Source organism: Lonchura striata, chromosome 5 (genome assembly GCF_050655825.1).
Source record: "Lonchura striata isolate lonStrDom1 chromosome 5, ASM5065582v1, whole genome shotgun sequence".
NCBI lineage: Eukaryota > Metazoa > Chordata > Aves > Passeriformes > Estrildidae > Lonchura > Lonchura striata.
In genome coordinates, this window is record NC_140707.1 from 20517131 (window position 1) to 20534915 (window position 17785).

Here is a 17785-nt window from a genome sequence, read left to right on the forward strand (position 1 = left end):
TGGGTCGTTAAAAGCTGTTGCCAAATCCCTCTGGATGCACGGCTCCTGAATGAGCTTTCAGGAATTAAAAGCTCCAAGGTCTGGTGTTCTGATGGCACCTCTCACACCTTGTCCCATAGGATGGGGCCAGTGCTCTGGGCACACACACACTGACAGGGTAACACCTGCACTCTATGAACCTCAGGCAGCCATTCCTTCCCCAAACCTGGAAAGGGTTAAGGGCTGCAGTCCCTGGGAGTTTCTATTCCCACAATACCTTTAGAAAAAAAGAGGTTTATTGACTTAAATTAAGAAACAGCTCTGAGGGGACGGAAGGACGGGAAGAATCCATACTCTCATGCTAAGTGTGGGACTTTTCCTCCTCGTCTTCCTGCTGGAGCTGCTCAATGAGCTGCTGCCTCTCGGCTGCCTGGCGCATCCTCATCATCACCAGGCTCTCGTAGTCCCGCTCCGACACCACCGAGGCCTGGGAAGGAGCAGGAAACACACACAACCCATCAGGGGCAGCACAGACTCCCAGACTTCCCCAAATCCCCGTCTCAACACCGGTGTTCTGGGCAGGAAACTGTGAGGTGGGTGAAAGCTGCCTGGCTACAGGAAAAAACCAGGAGATGTTATTGAAATGATTATTAAAAATAACCAGCAATAAGTGTGGTTGATGAGGAAAGAGGGGCAGACACAGAGCCAGCATTCCATGAGGCTGGTTGGGGCATTATTTTGGATGACAAGATCACCCTGCACCTACAAGGTTGGTACCCAAAGTCCAGCGTACACTTCACCTGTTACAAAGGCTAATGCCATAAAAAAATCAAACGTTTGTGGATGAGTCATGGAAGTGACTAACTTCCAACTGCCTGACAAGGCTGAGGCCTTGGCACAGGCTGCCATGAGAAGCTGTGGCTGCCCCTGGATCCCTGGCAGTGTTCCAGGCCAGGCTGGACAGGACTTGGAACAGCCTGGGATAAGTGGAAGGTGTCTCTGCCTGGGATGGACTTTAAGGTCCCTTCCCATCCAAACCATTCCATGATTCTAACAGCTGCAATCAATGACCCTGGAGGTCTTTTCCACCAGAAAGAATTCCCTGATTCTAAGCAGCTGCAGAAAGCAAACCACCAGGGATGTTCCCAAACCTGACAAAGGAACGGAACAGTTTTCCAAAGCTCCCAGAACCTCCCTGCTGCGTGTGGCAGCAACTGTCATGTCAAGGCAGTTGATTGCAGACTCTGCCTAATGAACGTGGGCAGCAGATGACAGCTGCTCCAGTGCTTTGGCGCTGCTTCCAAAGCCATTCCACACTAGTAGGTGGCCGTGCTATTTTGGAAGTATGAAAGCACTGCAAGGCTTGGAAACATCCAGCATGTTCCTTGACAGTTCAGGTGGAAATAAGAGTTTCTTGACAGAGGGTGAATGGAAAAAAAAAAACCCTCCCTATTCCTTTTTCTAGGAAGTGGGTTAAGTGGTGATCACAGAGAATCACAGAATCCCAGAATGGTTTGGGTGGGAAGGGATCTCAAACATCATTTGGTTCCAACCTCGTGCCATGGGCAGGGACACTTTCCACTAGCCCAGGCTGCTCCAGCCTGGTTTTGAACACTTCCAGGGATAGGGCAGCCACGGCTTCTCCAGATATTGAAGGATTTCTTAGGAAGCAGGAGGGATACAAAGGCAATAGAATGCCTTAGTAAGTCTCTGCATGAAAACACAGTGCAATTCCTTATCCTGTGCCAGCAAAGTGGTTCCTCCGGCTGCAAGGACACAATGAAAGCCCACAACAGATAAGGAACATCAAGAGGGAAATTAAGAGTCTAATTGGTGTCTTAAGAGCCAACTGAGCAAAATTACCTTTGGGTACTGGCAGCAGCAGTGTCTGAGAAAGCACCGATGGTATCAGCCCTCAGCCAGGATCCTTCCAGGTCCCATCCACCAACCCCAGGAATTTGCTGGGCTGGATGGAAGAGGCTGCCTGAGATTTATGCAGATGAATCACCCACACAAACCTGAAGCCCCACCTCACACTGGGATTGAAATTTAAAACAGCCAGGAGATTATTTGCAGCCTGGTTTGGGAGCTCTGCTGACACAAGGAGCTCTCAGAGCAGCGGGAAGGAGAACAGCCTGATCCAGGTGGGCTCACAGCACGTGCTCCCGGGTGCCTGAGCGTGGGCTGAGGCTCTGCCACTCCACACACCTACTTCCTGCAATTCTGGCAATTACCAATGGAGTGAAACCCAGTTCCTGACGTGGCTGACTCAGCAAGGGCTTGGCTCAAAACAAACACATCCACGCAGGGAGCCGCAGCCCGGGAAGCAGCAACGGGTGGCTCATGAAGGGACAGCAGCAGCAGCACTGGGGAGTCTTGGCGTTCTGGGTCCAACCTGGCTGAATTCCTGGACTACTGGCTGAGCTCTCCCTGGACTTGCTTCTTCATCCTGGTCTCCAAGTGCTTCAGCAGCTTCTCCTCTCCGCTCCTGGATTCCAGGCTGCTCCAACAGTGTGTAAGTCTCTTCTGCACTCTGTTCTCCCAGCGTTGTCTCCTGCATTGTCGCTTTCTACATCCCCCTTCTCCTGTATTCCCTGGGTTCCTTCGGTGGGACTGAGTCACCGTCTCGTTCCCAGCCACCCACGGCGCTTTTCCGGCAGTGCCCCTCCGCAGAAGGTGCCTGGTTACCATGGCACCCGAGTGCCCTTCTGTTCTAGATGCCAGATTAGATCTGTTCTCATGGTGACTGTGCCTCTGCTGTTCCCCACCAGCCCGGAGACGCAGCACACGTTTAACGAGCTCACTCACACACCGCCGCTCCTCTCCACTCTGAGGGAGACTCCTAGAGATCCAAGACAAGCCAAGTGCTCCTTGCCACAGCGTGGAGTTTGCATTTCCTGAACTACCAGCCTCTCTGTGTTCCTTGCAGCTCCGGGAGTGGGGCAGGAAGAGGTTGATCCTGTTGCGTGGCTCTCTGCTGATCCCTTGGCTCCCGCCTGTGAGGAGTCAGCACTCCTGCTCCTTGCCGCCTCTGCTCACCATGGATACTTGGCGCAGGGGGTCCATCAAGTCCACCACCTTCTTCCGACGCTTCTCCCTCAGGAGGCACAAAAAGCTGGGCAACCAAGTCATCATCCTGAACCAGAACAGCCACACTCTGGATACGGATGGCCAGAAAAGGGAATGCTTGAGGGATCTGAAGGACAAGTCTGAGTACCTGTCCTGTCAGAGCGAGCAGAACCTGGCCAAGGCACAAGCCCCTCCCAAGCCTCCCCGGCTGTACCTGGACAGTTCCAGCTGCCCCAACATCATCGATCACACGGATTCCCACTCTGACCTCTCCTTTTCCGACGCTGCTCCGTGCCACAAAGCCACTCCGACACACAAGGACCAGGCTACTGACCATGGCACCTCAGAGGCAGGTCTCCCAAACAGCACCACTCTTCCTGACCTGGCTGACCCCTTCCTGTCCTTCAAAGTGGATTTGGGGCTATCGCTCCTCGAGGATGTGCTGCAGACCCTCAGGAAACAGAACCCGAGGGATTACGCCATTTGAAGGTATCCATTGTCCATCACATCCCAGCTACTCACTGCTGCTGCCAGTTCCTCCAACTCCAGCAGGAGGAAGGATACTGGAGCACGCCTGTTGTGTGCAGCCTGTTTCATTGTCCTCACCTCGCCCACCACAGACCATCCACGTCCTTGCCAAGGAATCCTCTGGAACAGAGCTCATGGGCTCTGTGCTCAGGTGAGAGCACTGTCTGCTGTCTCGTGGACAACTTTCCACTCTCCACCCTGGGAATTTCCCACTCCAGACTGTGCGTCCCATCCTCAGGGAAGACTGGCATTTTTTAGGAAGGACTTATTATGGGGATGTGACACTGTGGGGCAGGGACACACAAGGATTTGTCATGGATCACTTGTGGAACAGCTGGCAGCCTGCAAGGAGGCAGCAGCACTGCACCCCGAAGCCAAAGCTTTGAGGGCTGAGAGACGGGAACTGGGGCTTCTCTTCCCACCATGTTTGGATGTGAAAGCTCAAAGCTGTTCCTCCGTTTTTTCTCTTCCTCCTTGTGGGTTTCTTTTCCCTTAACTCCAGTGCAGGTGGCACTCCCAGCCTGGAAACAGGTAAGCATCCAAGCAGGCTCCTGATACAGCACCAGCAGTGGATTTATCCTCCTGGCAGGAGAAGAGATGTCTCTGACACTGCTGCCTTACGCATGCACTGAGCTCCCAGCTGTACAGACATAGAAGAATAAATGTATCTGTGACTGGAAGCGTCTGGTTGCCTCATTTCACTGGGAACAAGTCTCAGAAATCCCAGGCACCAGGAACACAGGGTATCTAGAGTGGCCTAGGTCCATCCTCCCTGGCACTGCAGGGTTTTATAATGGGGGCAGGGACACCTGTGTGGCTCTGAGGAAAGGACAGAGCTGCTGGGACTTAATTTTCCCCTGAGGAGAGCTCACACAGCTCGGAGCAAGACAGGAACAGTTCCCCATCCTGAGCTGGACAGTGGGAAAGGTTCTGCCAGGCTGAGAACATTTTGGGCAGCACCAAGCTGCTAAAAGAAACTACCAGTTCTTACCATTTTGACTATTAGGGCTATTTTAAAAATTAACAATAATAAAATGTCCATGCCCCCAGATAACCAGGAGCTTTGGAAGTGGCCACAGCAAAATGTAGAGACACTCCAGGGAAGGCACAGCTGCCTCTTATCCTGCAAGAGTCACCTCCTGAAGTCAGATAATAGGAAATAAACCCTATGAAACCTCTGAAGGAGCTTAGAACAGGTACATGAATACCAGGCAGGAGTCTTTTCTCAGGGCTGAATTGCTGAGGAGCCGTGGCAGGGAGATTCCACTGCAAGAGCAGGGAAAATCTTCCCAAAACTAAGCATTGCATGCTGTTGGAATGGCAAAACAGGCTCTCTGCAGCCACTGTGTGCTTTGAACCACCACACAGCCCCTGCTCTCAATAGCCTGGAGTAATACTGTCCAAGCCACAGCTTTTGAATTCCAAGGGGAACTGGAGCCTGCTTGGCTGCAGCAGCTCTCCAGGAACTACTGGACAATGTGCACCTGTTGCTGTAGGAGACAACAAAGCTATGGAAGACGAGCAGCTTCCACCTTGGAACTGCTTCCAAACCCCCTGGCTGGGGTCTGGCTGTGCTTTACCTGCAGATTTTGGCTCTCAGGTCCTGGCTGGCTCTCCCAGGCAGGGTGTACCTGGCTGCCTGTTCCAGGCAGGGAGCAGAGTATGAGTAGTGAGCATGTTGCCATGAGAACACTGCAGGCTTGGGCTGTTTCCTGAAGGAGAGCAGCAGAGGAGTTGCTTTTGCACAGAGTGGGAACAAAATGGGGGTGGATTCAGACAAAAACAGAGGGGGGAAGCGAATAGGAAGCAAGGGCAGCTTAAATCAGAATAAGGTAAGTGCAGCCTGGAAGCAAGAACGTGGTGTCTGGGAAACCAGGCTGGGTGTGAAGGGAAGAGGCAGAGGGAGCAGGGATCTGGGAGCTCACTCTGCACACTCTTGAACTGGAGAGCACAAGCTGCTGGAAGCAGATCAACCAAGAGGAGCTGTAAACAAATTACAGGTTTTAGAAGCATCCTAGCAGATGCAGTAAGAGGATTTAGGGAGGGTCTGGAGTAGGAACAAGGAAAAACAGGAAGGAGAGCAGCTTGGAGATGCAAGGCTGCAGTGCAATCCCAGAAATTGCAGCTTCTTACAGCCAAAAGCAGCAGAAAGGAGCAAATCACCAGCTGTGCAGCTCCTGGGAAGGATGCAGCTCCTCAACATTCCCAGAGCCAGGTGGGATTGAGGAGGCTGTGCTGGGCAGAGGTGAGTCACCAGCACTGTGTGCTGCTTTCCTGCTCTCCCTGCTGCCCCACCACACTAATCCTGCACTGCAGGCAGACGCTGCACTTCCACACTAACAAGCTCTGGCCATGGAAACAGGCCAAGACAAACTCGGGGATCTGAACCCACAGAGGCTGGCATCCACTACCAAGCTCCAACTGCACCAGCAATCCCCTTTGGTAGGAATGAGCCAGTTCTCACTCTCTGCTAGTGAGAAATTCTCAAATGAAATGCTTTGGATTTTGCTTTTTGCCCCAGTTCCCTTCCTAACACTCTGGTGAATCTCCTGTGGCTGAAGGACTCTCCCTGGTCCTGCATGGACAGGATAACCATCAGGTGTTCTGATGCACAATTACAAATAATATAAATAAAATACATAATGAAACATCAAGACAGTGAATGCACTGAACAATCTCACAAGCTTAAAATATTTAGGGAGTGAACACACAAAAGGGTATTTAGCTTGATATTGTTGTCTCCTGCCTCCTGCAGACCCTAAGAATAGAGGTTTGCTTCCAGCACTGAAACATCCTCCTCCTGCAAATGCAGTGAGCAACCAAGACTCTCTAAAGGAACCTTTCAGCAGTTCTCACTCAGAGGATTCCAACAGTCAAGACATATTCAAAAATCCCATCAAAATGGCATTGAAGGCTTTGGGATGAGCAAAGAATATCCTTGCTCTTCACTTGGGAGACAGGGAATGTGTGAAGATCCAAATAGCTCCCAGTGTGCTGCTGCCCAGGCAGGATATCCTTTAGAAAGCCACTGATCTGGTATAGAAAGGGCTGCAGGGAAAGCCAGGCCTGGCCCCAAGAGCTTTTATCTGATAGCACTCTGAGATTTAAGTTGTTACAGCACCAGATTTCCATCCCACAGCCCATCCTCCTCACCTGTGAGGTCCTGGGCTGGCTGGTGCTGTCTGGGAGGATGGTGCTGGGGTGGCTCCGGGGCTGGCCCTCCAGCCAGGAAATCTTCAGGGGGTTATTTAGCAGGCCAACTTCATTCTTCACAGCCATCTCCTGGCAGGGAAAATATCCTTCCATCATCACCTGGATTTCAGATCCCATTCTCTTCCCTCACAAGTTCCTAAGAGTCATGCCCCTCAAGGCCAATTAGGACACAAACAAGACCTATCCCTGGAAGTGTCCAAGGCCAGGCTGGATGGGGTTTGGAGCAACTTGGGCTAGTGGATGATGTCCCTGCCCATGGCTGGGGGCTTGAAATGGATAATCTTTTAAAGTCCCTTCAAACCCAAACCATTCTGATTCCACTCTGTAAGATTTTAAGGATCTTTCCAACCCAAACCACTCCATGACTCTCAGATATCACAGCTGCCCTACATGAGAAGCACCTTTATGGTCCATACCCCTGCCAGCATTTTTGATATACAGGTCACACACAGTTCTGGGGGTTTTTATCATTTGGATATGAATGAAAGAAAAGCTAACAAGGAAACTCTCATACAGCCCAAGCTCATGGAGCTACTAAAATTGAGGGTAACTGATGACTTCAGCTCCCACAGCCACATGAATTATTATAACTCACAGTGAGTCAAGACATTCTGGGTTGTTTTTCACTGCAAATGCCTGATATCACCTCCAAAACACATAAGCCCAACTCCAAGGCATTTCACCTTCAGAGAGAGCTGAGTAAGTGCTCAGTGCCTGATTTTTGAGGCTGTGCCTCTTCCCTCAGCCTGTTCCATGCACAACCTGTTTATGTGCCTGATCTCTGGGTTTGTGCCTCCAGCTGTGCCACTCCCTCCAAGCCTTTTGACTCTCATTACCCTTCTCCACTGCCTTAATGACAGGGCAGTGTCCTGGCTGTCACCTGTCCTGTGCCACCCCCAGCACACCCAGCAGGGGCTCTGCACACTCACAGCTGCCTTCACCGTGGCAAATTCCACCACTGCACTCCCAGTCTTCCTGCTGGAGATCAACAAATTGAGCACATCACCGTACTGTGGGAAGAAAGAAAGGAAGGAAAGTTAATTAAAGAGCCAGGAGAGATGTCAAGTTCAGTTATCAAATGAACACAAAGAGAAAACATGTGTTTTCACAGACATGAGGCTCGAGCTGTCACCATCTCTGCCCTGCTTCCACTGATCCCATCATTTCTGTCCCTCCAGGAACTAATCTGGGAAGGCATGGAGCTACACACTTGGCTCCCAGCAAGCTCCAGTGCAAAAGGACTGCTGAGCTCAGAGGAAAAAGAAAGATGCCAGGCTGGGATTGATCAGATCAAAGGCTTGTCTGTGCCTGCCTCTGCATTTCCCACAGCAGGGATGTGGAGTGCTTGAAGTGAAGGATGAGTGCACCACAACCACAGAACCAGACAAAGTGGGCAGGAAGCATCCAGTGGGAAGAGTCTGCAGTTGCTCCGTTTCAGCCAGAGCTGTTAGCTGGGAAACAGCTCCCAGCTAAGGGATCAAAGGATCCAACTTGGTTCAAAGGGTGGATTTGATGATTTAAGAGATCTTTTCCAACCTTAATGACTCCACGATCATGCTGATGAGCTCTGAAAACTGCATGAGAAAGCTGAACAGGGAAGGAAATGAGCAATTCCAGTTTACAGCTTACAAGGGCATGGAGTGACAGGACATAGGGAATAGCTCTAAACCAGCTGTTTAGATGAGATTACCTGTTTAGATTAGATTATTAGGAGAAAATCCTTCCCTGTGCAGGTGCTGAGGCCCTCCCACAGGTTGCCCAGAGGAACTGTGGCTGTCCCATCCCTGGAAGTGTCCAAGGCCAGGCTGGACAGGGCTTGGAGCAATCCGGGAGAGTGGGAGGTGTCCCTGCCTGTGGCAAGGGGTGGAACTGAATAATTTTTAAGGTCCCTTTCCACCCAAACCATTCCATGACTCTGTGATATGCAGCTTCCCAGAGTTCACTATTCTTACAGCACTGAGATCAGGGGAAGACACAGTAATAAATAGGGAAGAGTGTTAGACAGGACCTTTTGCAGGATCTGCAGCAGCACATCTTTGGAGTATCCCCCTCCAGTCTCATCTTCCTTTCTGCATTTCCACCTGAGCTGGAAACAAACAGGCAGTAGTTAATTTCTCTGGTTTGGATGCTCTGCCTGCTCAAGCAGCTCCCACCCACCCCCCTGAACATTCACCACGTCTGCTATTTCCAGCCACACTCTCAGGCCTGCCAAGACAGTGATCTCAGCATGGGAGTGAGCACAGGGAACAAACTGTTTGGGGAACAGGGAGAAACGCTGCTCACTGGAATAAAAAAAGATCGCACTTGAAAGGATGCTAATGACTCTGCCAGGGTAATTAGCAGATGTTTCCTTGTGCTTAAAGCACAGACAACTCAATCCCAGGCTCAGAAATCTGCAGCAGACAAAGAAAAGGTGACTGAGGAAGGAATTCTAACAGGAAGGACAGGAGCTGTTCACCTGATGGTGCACATTTCATGGAAGAATTTCATCTCCAGTATAAAGAAAAGATGTGCCAGCTCAGTAGGGTTGAAATGTCCCTTCTGTTTTCCACCACGTTCTATCAGTTTTCACCAAAACACAGCTTTTAAAGGATGTCTTACCTTGAGTTTAGGAGTTACTTTGCCTTCTGCTCCATTTCTTTCCTGCTTGCCTAAAGAGAGAAAAAGCAAAAAGATGGAAAGGACATGGGTGAAAATTCATTTTGCACAATTCTTTTTTCCCTGAGAACATACATATGATGAAACACTTTGGGATTTCCACTGAACCATTCCAGTCCCAAAAATCTCGTGCAACAGGAACTGCAGCACAGACAGAATACTCCAAGGCAGCATTTTTCCCTTTAAGGAAGCACAGACTTGCCACGATCAAGGCTAGAAACAGGTCAGCAAAAACACAAGCAGGAGACAGTTTCTGAGGCATTTTTCCCTGCAAGGAGGTTGGAAAAATTCAGGGTGGACAGCTGCCAAAGAGCTCAATGGCACCTGCAGGTGCTCCCCTGTGCTCACCTCGGCTGTGCTGCTCCCTTTCCAGGCGGATCTGCTCCCTGACCAGCCTCTGCTGCTCCTCCAGCTGCCGGGAGCCCTCCTCACGCAGGCGGATTATCTATGGCACAGGGAACACAGCACGGGCACCTGAGACACAGAGCCAGGGCTGGAATGTCACCTGGAATCTTCCAAGGACAGCCTGGGCCTCACACCCATCTCCTGGGACAACCCTCCTGCCAGTTCCCGTGGTACAGCTCCAAAAGGAGCAGCCTGGTCTGATGGAAGGGGTCCCTGAGCATGGCAGGGGCTGGAACTGGATGGGCTTTAAGGTTCCTTCCCACTCAAACCATTTCAGGATTCTCTGATTAATCCCAAAGGCTGAAGAGCTGCTGTCCAGAGGTTTTTTTGCACTTCATCCCATGGATTTCATAATGAATGGAAATAATTCTTCTCAAAAATAGCAGAGAGAACTAAGAATTCATCCTTACTTCTTCTTCTAATGATCTCGTTATCCTGGTCTCCTCCTCTTCATTCTCTTGGGACTGGGCTTCCCGTTCTCTGGCTTCAAGATCTGCAGAGACAGAAACAAACTTAAAACAATCCAAAGAGAACTTGAATTTTCCCTGCTGGCCAGAGGAAGATGGATAGATTACAAATTTGGCTGAAGCTACACCAATATCCTGACAGCTCTGCTGCCCCTCCCTTTGGCCCCACACACCAAAGGAGCCTTAACAGTCCTCAACCCCCTAATTCCCACAGCAGGACCTAATTCTCTCCTTCCCAGAACAGGACCACCCCAGCTATAGCTGAGGGAGGAGATTCCAGGTCTACTGGACTGTACTAGGGATGAAGAAACCAGAGTCATTCCCCATGGATTGACCCCTGTGGAAGGAGAAATGCAAACAGCCATCTTGGGGAGACCTCAGGAGAATGTGAGGGTTTGATTTTCTTACCAAGCTTTACTTTCTTCCTCTTCTCATCAAGTTTCTGTGTCCTTGCTGCAGCCTCCTTCTTTGCCCTCCTCACCCTGTCATAGGCTGCCTGCCAAGGAACCAGCACAACAGTGGGAAACTACAGAAACCAGGAGAGAAACTGGAAAACAGGGAATACAACAACATCAGGGACTGAAACCCTGTCAGCAGGGCTGAAGCATCTGCTGCTTCTTGGATTACAAGCTTTGCCAGTACCTGAAAAGAGGAGTTCATCTTTTTAGCTTTTATTAACTGGAATCAATGCTTTTCCCTCTCCTGAGCTAATTTGGAGAGAGTTCCTTGCTCATTTTTTGATTTTATTCTTTCCAGGGACATTTCCAGGTTCTTTTCGGCCTTGGGCAGTGGGTTCTCTGCCACTTCCTCACAGCCCCAGAAGGATCCAAGCTCTCCTGTGTCCCACAGACAGCAAAGCTTGAAGCCTCAGGAATTGCATCCAGGTATTACTAATTTGTCAGCCCCTGACTCAACAGGAATGGCAGATGTTGCCATGGGAATTTGCTGTTCCTGAATCAGGGATGGTGTTGTTAAATGGGATATGCCCCAGTCCAGCACGTTATTAAAGGCAGAATCTCAGGGCAGAGCTGCTCCCAGCAGCAAATCCCAAACACAACATTTCTTCAAGCTTTTTACCTGGCACCTGAGATTTGATCTCAGGGAGAACCAGGGGGAATAAAGCTGAGATTTGTATTCATGGAGCATCTCTTGGAGCAGAGAGCAGGAGAGGCAGGATTACAGTTTCCAGCACCACCCCAAAATCCCACCCTTCCTAAGGGAGCATCCTTACCCTGGCTGCTGCATCTGTGAGCACGGCCAAGGCCTGGGACAGCTGATGGAAAATTTCCGCTGGGAACGAGAAGAAATAAGGGCAAGATGAGGGAAACCAGGTGAGGGTCCTGGGGAAGAACCAGGAAATAAAATTCCTGCAGGAAGGTCTCTCAAAGGAACAAATATCACCTCTGGAAGAGATTTCCAAGCCAACCTCTAGCCAGGGCCACCTAAGCTCAAAGGTGTTACACAAACTCAAGAGTAAAAAAACTGGGATTGTTTCACTTTAAGAGAAATCTTGGAACATGCAAACTTAATTTTTCTTACTGATTCCTTTTATTTTTGGTGGTAATATCTCTTTCATGCCACATTTAGCTGGAGCTTCACAATTTCCTTCTCCCTCTCTGTCCTTTTCCTTCAACAAGAAGTCCTGCTTATGTTGTATTGTTGCATTACAGCCATCTATCCTTTAAAAGTCTTTCCTCTTGTCCCATTACAAGCATTGACAAACTGTATTTATTTTTTATAAAGATAAATTATCAGTCTTGACAGACAAAATACAAAGTAACTGCTAATTCTACAACATTCATCCACAGCAAACACTCCCTGCAGGCAGCTGAAATGCCCTCTTGCCCTGCCCACAGATAACAGGATTTATGGAGTGTTGATGAAATTTGGACTGTGAGAGATACAGATCAAAGCAGTGTCCAAACAGGCAAAGGTTGGGAAGGTTTGGAGGGGTGCAGCTGTAATTCCAGCACTGACTTAATGCTGGTGTTTCTAAGCCCAGCAGGGATCGCTCAGCCTTAGAAAGCAACTCCAACAGCAGCAACTCCCAGCCCTGTCTGCATTCCCAAGGACACACACCCAGCCATTCCCTCAGCACCTAGGGAAGCAGAGCCACTTCCAGGAGCCTGCAGAAGTGAAAACTCCAGCAGGAAGAGCTGCCCCCTCTCACCTGCCCGGGGGTTGTCCGGGTTCTTGTCCGGGTGGCAGGTCAGGGCCTTCTGCCGGAACGCTGTCTTCACCTGCAGGGGCCACACTGGGAGTTACTGGGGGGAAACTGGTTTGTCTCTGCCAAAAAAGGCAACTTGGAAACCCAAAATAATCCCTGTGTTCAAGGGTAACCTGCTGGGCTCAGGACATGGCCGTGTCTGGAAGGAGCTGGAGCTTTTAAAAGTTGTTTTTACTTCCAAGGGTCTTGTGTTGCAGCAATTAAACCTCAAGTAAAAAAAAAAATGGGAGAGAGGAAAAAAAGGGGGGAGAGGGGGAAAAAAAGCAGAGAAGTAAAAAAAGGGGAGAAGAAAAAAAAAAGGAGAGAGGGAAAAATATGGAGGAAGGAGACCAAAAAGGGAAGGGAAGGGAAGGGAAGGGAAGGGAAGGGAAGGGAAGGGAAGGGAAGGGAAGGGAAGGGAAGGGAAGGGAAGGGAAGGGAAGGGAAGGGAAGGGAAGGGAAGGGAAGACAGAAGGGGGGATGATAAAAAAATGAGGGAAGGGTAAAATCTCAGAAAGAGAATCAAAAAGAGGGAACCAAAATGAGTGAAGGGGAATCAAGTGGGTAAAGGAAGAGAAGTGGAAAATAAAAATAAAAGAAGTAAAGAGAATGAAAAATAGGGAAATAGAAGGAAAAAAGTGGAAAGGAAAAAAAAAAGGGGGGGGAGAGGAAGGAAAAAAGGAAGCCACTCTTATCTCACTCCCAACCAATTCCTGCTATAACAAGTGGGAAAAGTTATGTCCAGGCCCCACCTGGTGGACAAAGCTCCCGGGATTGGGAATGTGCAGGAAAAACCCTGCAGATGACCCCACCTCCTGCATAAGAGCCCAGCTGAGGGAGAGGCGTCTCCTCGGCGGGCTCCATCCTCCAACTTCCCATTTCAGCCAAGAATTCCTCCCCACTGTGCCATGTAACCCGGCTCCCTGGCAGTGCCACCGTTCCCTTTCTATCCTGTTCTCCCAGGCCCTTGTCCCGAGCCCCTCTGCAGCTCTCTCGGAGCTTCCTTCCTGTGTTTAGCACTGACTAAGCAACTAAACTAAATTAAAACCCACGAACGTGTAATTCCAAGCCCACAGAATTAACTGCGTGACTTTTGGGTGCTCGGACAGGATTTTTGGGTCAACAGGGGAATTTCCCTTCTGGAAGCACATAGCGAGAACATTTCCCAGACCAACTCCGCAATTCTCTCCTCCTCCAAAGGCGGGTTCCGCCCCGCAGGATTGAGGCGTGAGCTGGGGGAACAAGGCCAATCCCAGTAAAAACGGGATATGACAACACCGACATCAATAAAAACGGGATTTTTCCAATTGACAGCCCCGGTCCCACAGCCGCACTTGGAGCAACCCCTCAGCTCAGCGCTGGAGAGCAGCGCCGCGCTGGGAGCCGCCGATCCCGAGGACGCCAGGAAAGGGATGGAAGGAGAGAAGGAGCCTGTCCCGAGCCCCCCTACGCCCCTCACCTCCTTCTCGGACGCCTTCTCGCCGATCCCCAGCAGCCCGTAGAGGTCCCGCTCCAGCAGCTCCTTATCCACCGCCATCTTCGCGCTTCCCGCTTCCGCTCCTTGCGCCGCGGTCGCTGGGAAATGTAGTCCCAGCACGCCGCCGCGCCACAGGCCTCCTGGGAAGGTTGGACTACAAGAACCGTGATGCATCGCGCGGCCCCAGAGGACGGGACATCAGGGGGCGCGGCGCTTTGCTGGGCATGATGGGTGTTGTAGTTCTTTAGCGGCGGCTGCGAGCGGGGAGAAACTAGAGGAAAACTACAAGTCCCGTGGGGCCGTGCGCGGGCACTGAGTCCTTAGGGAAAACAGCGCGTAGGTCCCGCTGTCCTCCTAGGTCGCCGCTGACCGTGTCCTCAAATGCCACAGACTGGTCCACATCCACGCACTAAAACCCTCCAGGGATGGCACTCCACCACCTCTTCGGGAAGCCTGTGGCAGTGGGGGGAGGTGCGAGACCAGCTACAGCCTGTTCCCAAAAACATACTTGTCCCCAAACAGCATCCATTTCAGCCCGAGGCACAGCTCCTTAGGAAATTCTTTTCTTATTGATCTAAGACATCTCCCTTTCCCCCTACAGCTCCAAGAAGGGAGCACTGAAGAAAGCCGATCCAATTATTCGCATACGCAGGAGACGGAAATTTTCAGCCCTTGCTCCTTTATTCTAGTAGGATTTGTGTCCTCATGGCTGAAGGTTCCTTAATTTACTTTATCAACAATAGCAACAAACCTGAGATCATGAAGAAAACAGGATAGCTGTGATTCCAGCAAAATGAACTGCTTCAGAGAGCTGTTCTTATCCAGTAGGGCAATAAACTGAAAGATTCCTTTTGTGTCCCCACGGAGCCTCACCCAAGGAGAGCCTCAGCTCTCAGGGTGCAGACTCAAGTCATGGTCAGTGTTGTTCCAAGCTCCACTCCAATGCCACCTCCTTCTTCTTGATGAGAATCCTGGAGTGGTTTGTGCTCAAAGGGACCTCCAGTTCCACCCCCTGCCACGGGCAAGGACACCTTCCACTATCCCAGGCTGCTCCAAACCCTGTCCAACCTCACCTGGAATGCTTCCAGGGATGGGGCAGCCACAGCTGCTCCAGGCAACCTTTGCCAGGGCCTCACCTCTACACAGGGAAGGATTTCTTCCCAGTATTGCACTTAAATCGCCCCTTTTCCATTTTGGAGCCATTCCTCCTGTCCCAACCCCGCAGCTCGTGACGAGTTGTAGCCCTGGCCGTGCCAAGGCCACCTGTGGCCATCATGATGCCACCTTGGGCACCTCCTGTGGCCTCCCCCTGAGGATCCCCTCTGAGGTCTCCTCCTGTGACACCTTCTTGCCCTTCAAGATGTAAAATTTATCTGCTGACGCTTGTTCCTAAACCCAAGCACAGCAGCTCAGCCCTTTGGGGCTGTCCCACACCTCAACAGTGGCCCTTTGTGACAGCACCATCGGTGACTTCACAGCAGCCACGGGACACGGGCCACGTCACAAAAGCAGGACAGGGGGCCCAGAGCCGCAATCCCATGGTGAGATCCGTGGGGCTCAAACACCACTATTCCAGCCCCACCACGGCCCCGCTGCTGAGGTGTGGGACAGCCCCGGAGGGACAAGGAGCCGCGGGATTTTGGGGAGGGGTACCTAAAACAGACTTTGCGCCTCTTGCAGGGCGAGATGTCATCGAGGGAGGACACTCCAGAGCCGGGCACCTCTGCTGCCAGCACCAGCCAGGCTGGCCCGGCCGCGCCGCAGGACAACAGCCAGGAGGACGCCGCATGCCCGGAGTGCCGGGACATCAGCACCGCGTGCTCCAGCTCATGCCGGCACTGCTTCTGCTGGCTGTGCCTGTGGGACTGGAGCCTGGGCCAGGCCGTGTGCCCACGGTGCCAGCGGTCCACGCGCCACCCCTACCCCCAGCACGTGGCCCTGTACCACGAGGTGCAGGAGCAGGTCTACGAGAGGAAGCGGAGATGGCGCGGCCGCTCGGCGTGGCGGCCGCGCAGCTGCTCCGCACCCTGGGAGAGAAGGCCAAGGAGATCCATGAGGTGGCCCCGCGATGGCCGCCGGGAGTCTCGGCACGCCCGAGGCAGCGACTCCCCGAGGAGGAGGCAGTGGCAGCTGCAGAGGAGAGAGGACGCACCCGAAGAGGGACAGACTCTGAGATCTGAATGGGACATCCCAGCCTCCTCGCAGGGACATCGATCCCGGCGCAGGGCCCGCAGGTCATGGAGCCAGCAGGAACGGTCGCGGGGCCACCGCAGGTGGAGCAGGGGCAGGGAGCGCTTCCGTGGCTGGGACAGGCCCTCCAGGAGAGAGCAGGACACCCAGACAGGCTCCCCCGAGCGTTCCACAAGGCAGCGGCGCTGGAGGAGCTGGAATGCTGATGACAGACACGCTCCAGGGCCCCAGCACGATGTCCCCTCGGAGAGGAGCGAGACACACCAGTGGGAAGATGCTGATGCCTCTGGACAACGGCACACAAGAAGGAGGCAAAGCCGGGGCAGATCCCACAGGAGAGGCCAGAACTCCCAGGCAGGCTCTCAGGGAATGGAGCCCCACGAGCGCTCCGCAAGGCAGGGGCGCTGGAGGAGCTGGAGTGCTGATGGCAGACACACTCCAAGGCCCCAGCGTGACACCCCCGAGAGGAGGAGCGAGAGACACCAGTGGGAAGACCGGAATTCCTCCAGGCAACAGCACGCGGCAAGGAGCCGAACCCGGGGCAGATCCCACAGGAGAAGCCAGAACTCCCAGAGAGCCTCCCAGGGAATGCTCCACAACCACGCCACAAGGCAGAGGCAGTGGAGGAGCTGGAATGACGACCAAGAACAAGCTCCAAGGTCCCAGCGGAACATCCTGGGCTCCTCAAGGAGGAGCTGGCACTGGTGCAGGGATGCATAGCCCACCCTCCCAAAATGGGAATTGCTATGCTCAGACTCAGCCCAGGGTGTTCAGGCAGGTTTTGGTGATCTCCCAGGATGGAGCCACCAGATTCCCCCTGAACATCCTCTTCCCAGGCTTGACTCGCTGCAAATAAACAAATGCCACTTGAGCCAGCACCCCTTTTCTTTTTTTTTTTTTTTTTTTTTTGTGTTTTTGCAACCTCAGGAGCCTCCACAGATATTTTGGAGCATCCCACACCCTTTGGTTGCCTTCATGAGTTTCATCCTTTCCCTCTGTGAGCTCTCCCCAGCATCATTAAGTGCCTCTATGGATCAAGGAAGGAACTGAGGGGCTCTTCCCCTCTCCATGCCCCCACAGCCATTCCATGGCTGAACCTGACTTGGATTTTGCTTTTTCTTTCCCTTCAGTTTTATCCAGGGAAGCTTTGCTGGGAGAAGTTAGCACCCCATAGCATTTTTTCAGTGGAGCTACAGCTTGGTACAGGAATATTTTCCCCAAAACCACAATATGTGGCTGATACAAATCAGTGCTGGAGGTGCCCAAGCCCAGCTCCAGGGCCAAAACTTGCCCTAAACTTTCCTCCCAGTTGTCATCCAGTCCTTGTCCCCAAATACCAGGCTCTGGAATTACCCCACTAACCTGCAGTGTCCATTGATCTCCAATTTGGGGTATCAGCATAGCTGATCATCTCCCAAGATGCATATTCAGCATGTGAGATGAGGATTTTGCCTATGGATACATTCTCTGCTGGATGGACGGAGCCTGGTCACACTGGATCCCTCTTGCACTACAAGAAATAATTGGAAAAAAGCCATGAAATTCAACAGCGGTGAAAACCAGGAGCCTGGGCACACAGGAGGTGGGCAAGGA

General features: G+C 52.0%; 3 protein-coding genes across 3 annotated transcripts; 2 read left to right on the top strand and 1 right to left on the bottom strand.

Annotated features, from left to right (window-relative positions):
* Positions 1 to 257: 257 nt before the first annotated feature.
* DNAJC17 (DnaJ heat shock protein family (Hsp40) member C17) lies at positions 258 to 14081 on the bottom strand. The gene is made up of 11 exons (XM_021555984.3): positions 13985 to 14081; positions 12490 to 12559; positions 11551 to 11609; positions 10728 to 10815; positions 10263 to 10345; positions 9796 to 9892; positions 9391 to 9440; positions 8798 to 8875; positions 7719 to 7799; positions 6730 to 6858; positions 258 to 466 (listed from the first exon to the last, which is right to left on the bottom strand). The coding sequence occupies exons 1-11, from the start codon at positions 14060 to 14062 to the stop codon at positions 341 to 343; spliced, it is 939 nt and encodes a 312-aa protein (XP_021411659.2). The 5' UTR covers positions 14063 to 14081; the 3' UTR covers positions 258 to 340.
* C5H15orf62 (chromosome 5 C15orf62 homolog) lies at positions 2057 to 4256 on the top strand. Its single transcript, XM_021555985.4, has 2 exons — positions 2057 to 2494; positions 2751 to 4256. The coding sequence occupies exon 2, from the start codon at positions 3020 to 3022 to the stop codon at positions 3533 to 3535; it is 516 nt and encodes a 171-aa protein (XP_021411660.1). The 5' UTR covers positions 2057 to 2494; positions 2751 to 3019; the 3' UTR covers positions 3536 to 4256.
* A 120-nt stretch (positions 14082 to 14201) lies between the features above and the next one.
* LOC146767266 (uncharacterized) lies at positions 14202 to 17758 on the top strand. Its single transcript, XM_085579980.1, has one exon. The coding sequence runs from the start codon at positions 15689 to 15691 to the stop codon at positions 16910 to 16912; it is 1224 nt and encodes a 407-aa protein (XP_085436106.1). The 5' UTR covers positions 14202 to 15688; the 3' UTR covers positions 16913 to 17758.
* Positions 17759 to 17785: the final 27 nt, after the last annotated feature.

Bases quoted from the DNA above. Each gene is read 5' to 3' on its own strand.
- LOC146767266 (XM_085579980.1), top strand. From the start codon at position 15,689: ATGTCATCGAGGGAGGACACTCCAGAGCCGGGCACCTCTGCTGCCAGC.
- DNAJC17 (XM_021555984.3), bottom strand. From the start codon at position 14,062: ATGGCGGTGGATAAGGAGCTGCTGGAGCGGGACCTCTACGGGCTGCTG. The intron at 10,816-11,550 runs GTAAGGATGCTC...GTTCCTTGGCAG, and splicing joins TCACAGATGCAGCAGCCAGG to GCAGCCTATGACAGGGTGAG. The intron at 467-6,729 runs GTGAGGAGGATG...GCTCCTTCCCAG, and splicing joins GCCAGCCCAGGACCTCACAG to GCCTCGGTGGTGTCGGAGCG.
- C5H15orf62 (XM_021555985.4), top strand. From the start codon at position 3,020: ATGGATACTTGGCGCAGGGGGTCCATCAAGTCCACCACCTTCTTCCGA.